Source organism: Lissotriton vulgaris, chromosome 5, assembly GCF_964263255.1.
Source record: "Lissotriton vulgaris chromosome 5, aLisVul1.2, whole genome shotgun sequence".
Taxonomy (NCBI): Eukaryota; Metazoa; Chordata; class Amphibia; order Caudata; family Salamandridae; genus Lissotriton; species Lissotriton vulgaris.
Window position 1 is genome coordinate 247332001 of NC_141693.1, and position 12014 is coordinate 247344014.

Consider the following 12014-nt stretch of genomic DNA (forward strand, 5'->3'; position numbering starts at 1 on the left):
ATCGCAATCACGTTGCGATTTCTAAAATTGCGATTGTATTTAAGAAATCACAATTTGAGATTTCTTAAATGCAATGCATGAACATTTTAAATTTGCGAATTCGCAAATAGGGAGAGGTAAATTACCATGAAGTTGACCTTCATGCTAATTTGCGAAAACTTTCAAAAATGCACAAAAGTGCATTTTTTAAAGTCCCATTTTACACACACACATGCCCTTGGGGCATGTGTGTGTGAAAAATGCACTTAAAGTTATATTTCAGGGGTGCAGGGGGGGTCCTTTGGACCCCCCCTTCACCCTTGAAATTGCATTTTCAATTTGCGATTCGCAAATTGCAAATCGCAAATTGAAAATGCCTTCCCATTCCTTCCTATTGGCCTCTAGGCCCATAGGAATCAATGGGAAGGGATTCCTTAATTGCGATTCGCAAATTGTAAATCGCAATTAAGGGAATATAAGAAATTGCAAAAAAAATGCGATTTCTTGGTGCATAGCCGTTTGCGATTTCTTAATTGCGATTCCTTAATTTCCGCAATTAAGAAATCGCAACGGCAACAATGATGCATGTGGCCGTAAGTAACCTTTGAGACAAGTCTCTAATTTCAATACATGAACTTTTCTTGTGACTACCCTTATATGTGTTGTGCTGCTCTGAAATTTTTTGGGGATAAACACTTATTTAAGCAACTGAATAAATCCTTATAAGATTCGAAAAGACACTTTGGGCTTGATGAAGAGTCTGGCGGTTTATGGACTGCCAGACTCATGGGGGTGCAGCGGTGAGGGTCTCCTGACCGCCCTATTACAATTAGGGTGGTCAGACCGTCATTGCCTCACTGCAGCCGCCATTGAGACCACCGTTCCCTGGTGGTGAAGCAGCTGTAAAGAGGCAGTAATATGCATGGCGGGACCGCTGCAGACTCAGAAGAGGTCCATGGGCAGACAACAGACATGAAGAGTATGCACTAATGAGATGCGGCAGTAAATTGATAGTCTGCTACCGGGGCCAGGGGTGTGACCCCTTCCCTTCTCCACCCCAAATAAATGCATTCTTGGCCTGGTTGGTGGGTTGCGGTGCCCTGAGTAAGGTCTGCTTTGTCTGGGTCGGTTTTTCTTGTTCTGTGTTCAAAGTAAAATACAGAATTGTGATCTTTGATGACAAACAGAAGAGAGAAAACTAATATTTTTTTAAATGTCGGCCTACGCAATGATATAATCTGATGTACTAAGATGAAACACTTTTGTATATTAAAGAAATATACATTTTGAATTCTGAAGAGACATATTTTACAACATGTTTATGTTTGATACACAATATAAATGAAAATGTTTTCATGGGTTGACTCATGCATGGACTCCTAGAGCCAAGCCCAGCCAGACCCCTGGTTGAGCTAGTCCTATTAATTTGCTGGAGCGCCCATCTCTATTTGCAACTCAGGCTCAGAAGAAGGTGCCATCAGAACTTCCGTAACACCTCCAATGCTCGTGACGGAACTGTTTCGTCACGAGCCTCGGGTGGGCTGTGCTGGTGATGGAGCGGTTCCGTCACGGCCTGCTCGCCGCGCCTGCGCGGCGCGAATTCCGCACCTGCGCTGGACGTTCTGAAGAGCGGGCGGGCCGTGATGGGACCATTCCGTCACAAGCACAGCTCACCCGCGGGCCGTGACGGAGCGGTTCCATCACGAGCACGGGACCGCCACACGGCCCGCCTCCCCCTTAGCGCTGCGACGGAATAGCCACCGCAGCGAAGGGGTTAAATGATTTGTAAAAGGCAAGGGCTAGACACAGGGAGCCCTGCATGCATGCGCAGATTTAACAATTCTACCCTTCAAGGCTTACTTTAGAAGAGAGGAAGAAAATACATTTAAAATAAGTGACCTCATGGCAGCAAAACCAGGCTGTTGTGTTGTACATGACCATAGTTATGAGTTCCCAGAAAGAACTACCAGGCCTTGGTGGGACTGACAGGGATGTAGCTTCAGGGGATGTGATTGGGTGGTTTTTCTCATCGTTCTCATTTCACTAAGAACTTTTAACTTATTTAGTTTTTGGAGTGGAAACTTCAATATGTAGGGGTTGAGCCACAAAGGTAACTTGCAAGTCTGCACCAAATTGAAGGGCCTGGGGAATATTCGCAAACTGCAATTTGTAGTACATTTTATAGTACTACAATAACAGTGCAAATATACTACAAAATGCTATTCACATATTGCACTTAAGTACTATTGGTTTGTTTGCACTATTACTTTAGAAGCTCAGTTTGTGAATAGCATTTTGTAGTACATCTGTAGTGCCTTTATAGTACTACAACTTCTACTACAAAATGCACTTTGTGAATAGCATCCAATACCTTCAATTTGGTGGAAACATGCAAGTTACATTTTTGGTTTAAATTTACACTTGGATTATGTGAATAGCTAAAAAGAGGAAAACTTACTCAAAAGTGTAAATTACTCAAAAATGTAAGTTACCCTTGTGAATCATTCTGGCCCACATAGTGACTGGTTTACCAAATAATTGTAAAACTGCACCTATAGAAATACTCTTTGAGTGGGTGCAAATATACTACTTTTTGGAATTCACAAACATTGGCAGTAGTAGGCTTGGAAAGTTGTCCCAGTCTCAGTTTTCCAGGCACACTACTGGCAATTAAACACCCAAAAGGTGATATGATCAATGGTTGTAAATAGTCTAACCAGTGGCAATTGCTTGGGGTAGCATTCCTACCCATCGCTTTGCCCACCGTCCCCCTCTAGGCAGAGACTCACCTAATGCAAATCAGTACTGACACTGGTACTCAGGAAAATCGTCCACCCGAATCTTGGTCATCTCTTCCCTCCACCATGCAGCTCAATACTTTTTTTTAGAGGGGAAATTAAAAATTCACACCCCTGAAACTCACTGACTAAGCAACGCCCCTTCCCAGGTTTGATTAACTGGCAAGTTTAAAACTTAAAGGTTATGTGACCTTGGATTGAAATACAATAGCACCCCATCCCGCACAAACTTCTTTTCCCTGCCCTTCTTCTCCCACCCCTCTCTCTTAATAACTTACCAGCTGAAATAGTTAATTAGACTATTTTACTTTGTATTAGCTAATCTAGAAGCCAAGTGGAGCTTCACTTCTTTTGTATAGCATCAACTGGCTAATCCCAGCGGCGGCTCCTCCGGTATGGCTGAGGAGCGTCACCCTCCTCTGCCAGCATCAGTGGCAGCTGCAAAACTTGAAAAGTAATACAATAATAAAGCAAGTTTATTATCGTTTTATTTTTCTCCATGCCGTGGAGTCTTGGGGGCGGGGCCAGGGGGATGACAAGCACAGGGGGAGTGATATATGCACTGTTCTCAGTGCACATGATGGTTTAACCCCTTCCATGCTGATGACGGTTGGGAGCTGTCATGGCACACAGTGCTCGTGTGCTGATGACGGCTCCCGGCCGTCATGACCGCACCCGCGATCGGAATGTGCTGCACAGGCGCAGAATCGTGGCCATGCCCAAGGGGTTAACCAGCTGTCTCAGGCCGGCCAGACCTACATGCGCACTGAAGCTCTCTCCAACCGTGCTCTATTTCTGGGTTGAAGAGAGCAGGCACAGGCTCCCAGTCTCCCTGGCAGCACAAATTGAGGGCACTCAGGCCAATCCTAAACCTGCTCTCATGTCTGTGAGAGCCTCATCAGGATTGGTCTCAATGCAGTCTGGGAGCATGTGCCTGCAGCCAGAAGAGTGGCCACTTTGCACTGATACCAGCCGTGACTGCCCAGCGACCACCTACTGACTCTGCTCATGCTTGTACCCAAAATTGTGTGGTCTTTTGCCCCCTCGCGACTGGCGCACTGGAATTGTTGTGGTCATAGTGTCATTAGTGAGTTCTGTTTCCCATCCACAGCTTGTGGGATACCTTATTTACCTCTGTTACATTCTGTTTTCTCCTTTGTTCTTTTGTCGGTCACCACATTTTTTATATAAATTGTGTTGTTGCTGTGGTTTCCCCGTTGCGTTGGCTGATGCGTTTTGTTTCTGTGCCCCTCCTCTCCTCATTTAGCCCCTGCCACTCTGCACTGTCTCCACGGGTTGTCCCTGCCCCCTGTGCACTTCATTTTCAGTGTGTTGTGTTGCTGCTGCCTGTCGCCTCCTCGGGGTGCCTCCTCGATACAAGCCTTGACCCATAACTTTGGCAAAAACCACAGCCATAGCTGCTTGGTTGGTTGCTGCTGTGTGGCTTGGGGAGGCTCTCGAGTCTGGAGTACTTCTCAGTAATAGAGGTACTGAATGAATGGACCTTAGATAAGGAGGTACGGGTGGATTAGGGTAGGGTGAGTGATACACCTGGGGTTAGATGTTAGAGTTTAGGATTGGTGTTTTATTGGAACATCTGACTGGTTGTGTAAAAGTTAATGCTGTTACTCGGCCAACCACGTGAAACCCAGTGATCGGAATGCTTGATATGTATGAAGTGTTGGCGGGCTGTTCAAAAGATAGTACTGGGATGTTTGAAGCCTACGCTGAGGTGAAGTCGACTGTGTGAACTTCAGTCCTTTGAAGACATGGAGTTTTATGGAGCATGGTCCTATGATGAGGTGGGTGTAGCAAAAGCAAAACTATGACCAGGTGGCCCAAAAGAAGACCTGCTGTATAATTCGATGGCCAGTGAAAAGTGTAGCACTATGATTAGGTAGTCTTTAGAAAATACTGTAATAAAATGAAGGGGCCTGCACAAAGTAGAGTTCTGGGATTATGGGGCCTGTTCAACGCCCTGTATTAAGCTTAGGCAGGCTGGGCACTATGCTGTACTATGGTTATGTGGCTGTATGCAGTGCAGTATTGTGCTCTTGTGGTCCTTGCTTTTCTGGGATATAAAAAAGTAGAGTGTCATGATTAGGTGGCTCTTATACAGTATTGTAATGTGGCTAGGGTTGTGTACTCTGTAGGGTGTTCATTGATATGATTAGGTAGATGTATGCAGAGCAGTGCTGTGATTTTGCACTCGTTACTAAACAAGGATTGACTGGGAAACAGAAAGGACATTAATAGGTGATCTGCAAGAACTACTGTGATATTATTAGGGAGGCAGTAGAGAGTGGAGGGCTGTGGCCGGGTGACTGTATGAAGGGCGCTCTATGATGTACTAAACTAAGATCAAGTTGGACATGTTAAGTATTGTACTATGCTTTGGTGAGCATCCTGCAGGTGATGAGCAGCAAGGTGTCCTTGGGGCAGTATCTCTGCTAGCCAGGCCTACAGAGAGGAAGAGTAGGTGTGAGCAGATGATGTGGCAGCCTTTGTTGGGACCAATTGGCCGGAAAGAGAAACCAAGGACCTGGGGAGTCGTGGAATCCTTTAGGATGACAAATGATAGACAATGTCATCTTGGTCACTGAGTACAGAAAAGACCTTCTGAAAGTGGGAGGAAGGGGGGCGGTAATCCAGGAAGGGCGTTCTTGCATTTGTGAAGGAAAAGCCAAAAATAGATATTCACCGCAAACCTTAAACAACATAAAGAAAAACATCTTTTGAGGCTTTTAGACCAAATCCATTGTCTGTGGGATTTGTTCACTGAAAGGATACATATTTCAAGTTTGTAATGCAGACAAAAATTCATATTTAAAAAAATATATATAAAGTCTTACGTGCTTTCCTTGATGCAAACAGAAATGCAATTCCTGCGAGTCCCACCATGGCAAACAGTACCCCACCACAGATAATACCTAAGGAAAAATATAAAAATATATAAAAAAACACAGAAGATTCAGTGGCTGCTGCCCAAAACATCCTAAGTAAAAAGACATCTAAATGCTCATTTGTGAAAGTTGATGATTAGCAGTGTGGGGATTAGGGATTCTATCTGTCAAGATGTGCAACGTTTATATTAAACGTGCCTATATGTTAGTGTGTGCAAGAGGTCTTATTCAGGGTCCCACCGTCTTAAGGGCAACATTAAATAGCAGACATATCTAAGGACAGCATTTTAGATGTTCCATCCAGCCAGCATAACAAAAACGTTAGAAGTCCTAATGACATTTAATAGTATTTTAATTTCCACCATTTTAATTTGTCAATAGCTTTGGGAAGGTTAGTAATAGGACTTTTTGCAACTGGATTTGAAGATCCCACATTGTGCACACAGGTTGATTTTGGGCACATTTACTTATATTTTGCAGCCAATCTCTTAGAAACTATGGCGCTCATGTAGACAACCATGTGCCATCGCAAACGCTGTAATTCTAAAAGTAACAGGGCTTGCGACCACAATATGGCTTCATGCTATAGGCTGAATTCATTTTGTGATTCAATAAAGGCTTACGGAATCACAAAATGTGCTAACCTACTCATTTTAAATCGCAATTAGATAGGGCTGTAAAAGAGACTTTCCCTCCTAATTGCGAATTGCATTTAGATATGGTTTGTGACCACAATTGCTGTCACAAATCATTGATGGTGGGCGGGCAAATTGATGATTCTGGTGATAATGCATAGGTTGCTGATGGGTTGACACACTGCTGAGTATACTCATTTCTCAAAGGATCATTAATTGCCCGGTTACATATAATTAACATATAATTTCATTCCACATAGATCGTTTTTGTGCTGTTTCGTTCTTCTTATGTACTGTAAGGAGTTGTGGATTTTTTATCACTTTCGTCTCTTCATTCTCCTTACCCTGTCCTGTTTCCTTGAAATTTCACCGCGCTGAATATTTGTGTTTCTCACTACTAGAGACGTTGCTTTCTTCTTTGTGTACTAAAAGTGGTCTCGAGCTGACCTATGTGCCAATGAATTCTTCTTACTTTTTGATAACAGGGATTGAATACTTTTTTTTTGAGTTTGGAAAGTATTGCCCTTATTTCTCGGTGACTTGAGATGTCTTACATTAAGAGCAGTATTTAAATTCAATGTATCTATTAATTAAAACATCCATTCCAACCTTGCTTAAGATACGATGCACTTTTGCAATTCAGGGAGTACCTCAAGACCTGGCTCTTCGACTGAACCTCAGACCCTTCCTCCCCCACTCAGCGCCATGAGACCCTTACGAGTGAGGAGTCGTGCTTTACAAGAAACTTGATTGATAGAACTCACTTGACCGCTTAAGTGGCCAAAGCCTCCTGGCTCTTCCCAAATCACGCCTCTTCTTGCGGCTGGCTGTGCAAGTGCTCTATCGTGAATTAGAAGACAGACTAGATATACAAGCATCGTTTTGGGAGCCTACAAGTCAGGAATGTTTTCTGATACTTACTGTGAGGTGGTACACTACACTATGAAGTTTTGTTTGAAAAATTAAATGCGTGGCGGGCGGGCAGATAACTTCTTCACTCACCCATCGAGAGATAGAGGTGTCAGTGCTAAAAGTAGGACAACACTTACCCATTATCGAAAAGCACTTTCCATCTTTCAGGCCTTTTGTTTCATACTACGCAGGGTTGAGACCTTCCCTCTCCAGTGACTACTTCCTGTCTTCAGCCACAAGTGTCCTCAAGCACCAAGACCCCATATTCCTTTCTAAATCCTTGGCATTCATTTGAAGCATGATATAAAGTATCTGTACACTTGTCTCAACATCTCTCAAGGCTCTCAAGGCTATCGTAAGTAGTTATTTCATTCATCTAGCTTTTAAGTAATTTCTAATTTAGAGCACAACGGTAAGCCCTTAAAGGAACACTTAAACTTCTGCTTACCTAAGGGGGCGGGTATTTTCCTGACAGCAACTCTGGCAGGTAACGGGGTCCATATTTCGTCCAATGTTTCTAGATCATTGAGTTCTGAGACTGGTTTTCCAGCCTCACTGGGACTAAGGCTCTTGACTGAGTAAGTGAAGCGGGTGGGAACGGCACCCACCCCGGAGTCTGAGCATATCGCATCATGTGTACTGTCTCCTGGCACAGACAGCGACCTGCATCTACAAGAGCAAAAAAAACACCAAGTACATTAAATCCTACTGGGCGGCCAGTGGGAAGTCTACTTTATCAAACAAGAGGTGCCACAACTTACTTCGTGTGAGGTTTACAGGGTGAGGTGTAGGATTCTTCATCGGAAAATGTGCCCACGGGACAAGGGGAACACACTGTGTTTGAGTTTATTGTACCTGAAAGAATAACCATAGTCTGTAGGCAGGTAGACAGAAATATCCTCAATGTTTATCAAACACCCAGTTGTATGCCACAATAACTAGGTCAGCAACATCAACCTCCAAAGAAATTGATTGCACGATGTAGATACCACTACATACACAAGATAAGTATATAGAGGTAGACTGACTGATTATTCTTGACTGCCAATTTACTTACCTTGAAGATTCTGTGGTAGTTGTGGATTTAATATTACTTGCAGGTCGATATTTGGAGCAGATTATTGTGGTCCCCCCCCCCCCCCCCCACACCTCACATCAAGCATACTGCCGGGTAAGAAATCGAGAGCCCCAAAAGAGTGCTCGGTGTTATATTGGCTCTGCAAGTTCTAGCCCCTCAGGCATGTTAGCTCAACGTGGAAAGTTGTTTTGGCAGGGAAAAAGTACCCATGGAATTGAAATCTATTTTTATCTTCAGTTCTGAGTAGTAAGGAAAAAGTCAAAAATATATTTTTGCGCTTCAAGCTAGATACACAGGTAGATGAAATGGAAAAGCGGTCCTTGGACAAAATATCGAGTTTTTAAAATCATGAGACAGAAATATCAGGAAAACAATATCTTGATCCAAAAATATCATGATGCAAAAAATCGTTGTCAAGACTATTTTTTTTTTAGGTAAGTAATATTGTTGTTAAGAATATCATTGTTTTTAATATAGTTTTCGATATTATAGTAGTGAAAACATTTTTGGGGATTATTTTAGTGTATTTTAGCCAATATATTATTTGTATGTGTGATTATTGTTTGTATAATTGTTATTGATTAAGTTAAATATAGCTTGTAATTTTAAGTGCTTTAGCTTTTTTATGTGTTTTCTAATACTAATTTATATTGCTCTAAGTAGCTGATGGGGTTGTAGGGGAATGAGTGCAAAGTTAAATATCTTATAATCAATTATTTTTAAATACGTATGTGATTGATATTAATTTTGTACATATGTCATATTGACTTATTCTAGTTTTATTTTAGGTGTAGGTCGCTAGGTTTTTGGGGGTATAGGGTGGGAAGTTAATTAAGCAACAATTAAATATAATTAGTGAATAATTGATATTAATATTTGTATTGATTAATAATCATGCATATTGTGTAATAAAGATATTTTTAGTTATATTCTAGGTGTGGGATTCTGGTTTGTAGGGATACAGGGTAGGAAGCTAATTAAGTAATAAATATAATTTGTTAATACATTTTATTAATACTTTAATAGAGTAATACTGATGTATATTGTGTAATAATCATATAATTTAGTTATATTTTAGATGTAGGCTGCTAGGTTTGTGGGGCTATGGGGTAGGGTGTTTATTAAGTAAAAATTAATTAATAATTAAATATTGCTTTGTAATTAATTACTTAATTGATTATTTATTATTGAAATTGTGTTATAAGTATTTGTTTTAGTTATATATTAGCTGTAGGCTGCTAGGTTTGAAGGGGTATAGGGTGGAAAATTAATTAAGTAATAATGAATTATCAATTAATAATTAAACATTATTTAATTATGTAATTGATTATTAACTATGTAAATTGTTTTATACTTATTTGTTTTATTTATATTTTAAGTGCAGGCTGCTAGGTTTGTAGGGTATAGGGTGGGAATTTAATTGAATAATAATTAAATCATATATTTTTTTAAATGCTCATTAATAATTACATTATGTATTCATGTAAATTGTTTTTTATTTTTTAATATATCGTTTTTATGTAAAATAATATTGTTTATATTGAGACTCATATTTAAAAAAAAATATTAGGTAGGGTTATTCAAGTATGTAATGTGTTTGAAGTGAATTACTTTTCCTACTGTTGCACAGATTTAAGTTTTTAATCCCTCTGAAGCCCAACACTTTAACTACAGGAGCACAGACTGGAGTGGGAATAGTAAATGTTACCCCTCCGAAGTCAAACGCTTTCCCTACTATTGTACAGACTGGAGTGGGAATGGTAAACTGAACCCCTACAAACACCTACATATGCATATAGATGTGTTTGTGTGTTTGTATACTTATATATAGTATTAAATATCAGTGGAATTTATTTAATTTACATTATATTAAATGTATATATTAATATTTTTAATTTTTACTGCATTCAACTTTGTTTATAGTGAACAATTGATATTTTTGTATATCTTTTGATGATATTAGTGTCAACGATATTATGTTCTTAGCAATATAAGTATAGGGATGCAATATATTGGTAAACAATATTTGTGTCAGGCAATATTGGGCCTCATTATGATGTTGGTCAGAGTTGCATCCGACCGACATCTCTGCGGTTGCGGTACTGACCGACCTCCAGTTGGCGGTCTCGAAACAGCAATCACAATTTGCGGGGAGGGGGAGGCAGGGGAGAAGGAGGCCCTGCTTCGGGCCCCCAAAGCCATTTTCCTACAGGCTTTCCATGTCGTAAAGCCCGACATGGAGAGCCTGTCAGAAACCAACATCTTAATCCAGACGGCGGAAACACTGTCCATTAGGGATTATGTGCGGCTGGCCAATTGACTCCTTGAGCCTGTTGGAAGCCAGTCGGAATAACCGGCAAGTTTAAACTCCGACTGCTGTCTTTGTAATGAGGCTGTCGGAGTTTAAACCTTGGATGTCGGTAAGAAAGCCTCCGACCTGCGGTGGGAGGCTTTCCGACCGACATCCAAATCAGGCCCATGGTTTACCTTGATATTGTGTCAGTGATCTGGAAAAACAATGGATGAAAATAGAAAAATCAGAAAGGAGACAAGGTAACAGACAGGAAGGCAGTTTCAGAGTTCAGAGAAAAAGAAAAGCAACAAATAATAGAGAGAGTCAAAATGGGAAGAGTGCAAGTACCCCCTTTTCTCGAGACTCACAACAAAATACATAGAAAAACCTAACCCAAACAAATACACTTCCAATTTACAAATGAAATTACATTGATTGGATGTAAATTTTACTTAATCCATTTGAAGTTAGATAACACTCAGGGGCCACATCAGTGGCAGAATTTGCGCTAATCAAAGGCCAATACAATAACATATCATAAAACATAGTCAAATGGCCACGGCTCTCCAGATGGCTGAAGAGAAGTGGGAAGGCAGAAGCTCAGTCACCTGTAAGCTGTTTACTATGTGATTATTTGGGCATTACAGCCTTCTTCCATCTATGTATCTGAGATTTTAACTAGGTGTTACATCCTGCATTGTGTTTCTTGCCTTTTATTCCTTCCCCTTTAATGGCATGAGACCTGGTTCATTGTGTTCTAGTTCTCAGAACGTTCCTGGTGATGCATTCTGCATCCTTGAGTCAGTTGTACCTGGACTCTGAAGCTGCTTATATGATGCTGTGCTGCTGAATAAAGCTTCTTGAACTTTACCTGTTTCCTGGATTCTTACAAATTTTGGCGACGAGGACTCCAGCCATCTACAGCACAGGAGCAGAGTGAACCCTATTTTATTTCTTTTGGGACTATTTTAAGACTTTTATGGATATTTTGCCTTCCAGTCTTTCAAGAAAAATTTTATATTTGATTTGTGCCTTCTTGGATTTATTTCTCCCTTTTCCTCACTGCCTGGGAACATTTTTGCTGTGTTTTTCTGCAATTTACTTCAAATTTCGACTTGTGCATCTTTCAAGTTCTTCTACCTGCTCAACGCCTGCTACCTGGATACCAAAACGCGCTGAGCTATAGAACTCGCTCTTTGAAGCGAAAATTCCACCCTGCTGCCTAGATACCAAGACGCAGAGCTGAGCGAACGGAGCATCAAGACGTCAGCGTTTCCTGTTTTCGTCATCTCCAAGCTGAGCGAACGGAGCTCCGAGACGCCAACGCTGCCTAGCAACCAAGCTTCGATACGTCAACACTCCTTGTACGCGTCATCTTAGTATCGCCTAGCAACCGATTCCTGACGTACACATTGT

The 12014-nt window shown here is 41.2% G+C and overlaps 1 protein-coding gene across 2 annotated transcripts in view; it reads right to left on the reverse strand.

The window, feature by feature from the left end:
* Positions 1-12014, reverse strand: part of TNFRSF1B (TNF receptor superfamily member 1B) — a 191841-nt gene that overhangs the window by 36616 nt on the left and 143211 nt on the right. For both annotated transcript variants that reach the window (XM_086921278.1, XM_086921279.1), the window contains 3 exons: positions 7989-8082; positions 7676-7896; positions 5630-5707 (listed from right to left, as the gene is read on the reverse strand). In XM_086921278.1, the coding sequence (XP_086777404.1) occupies positions 5630-5707; positions 7676-7896; positions 7989-8082 (393 nt within the window). The remainder of the gene's footprint in view (positions 1-5629; positions 5708-7675; positions 7897-7988; positions 8083-12014) is intronic.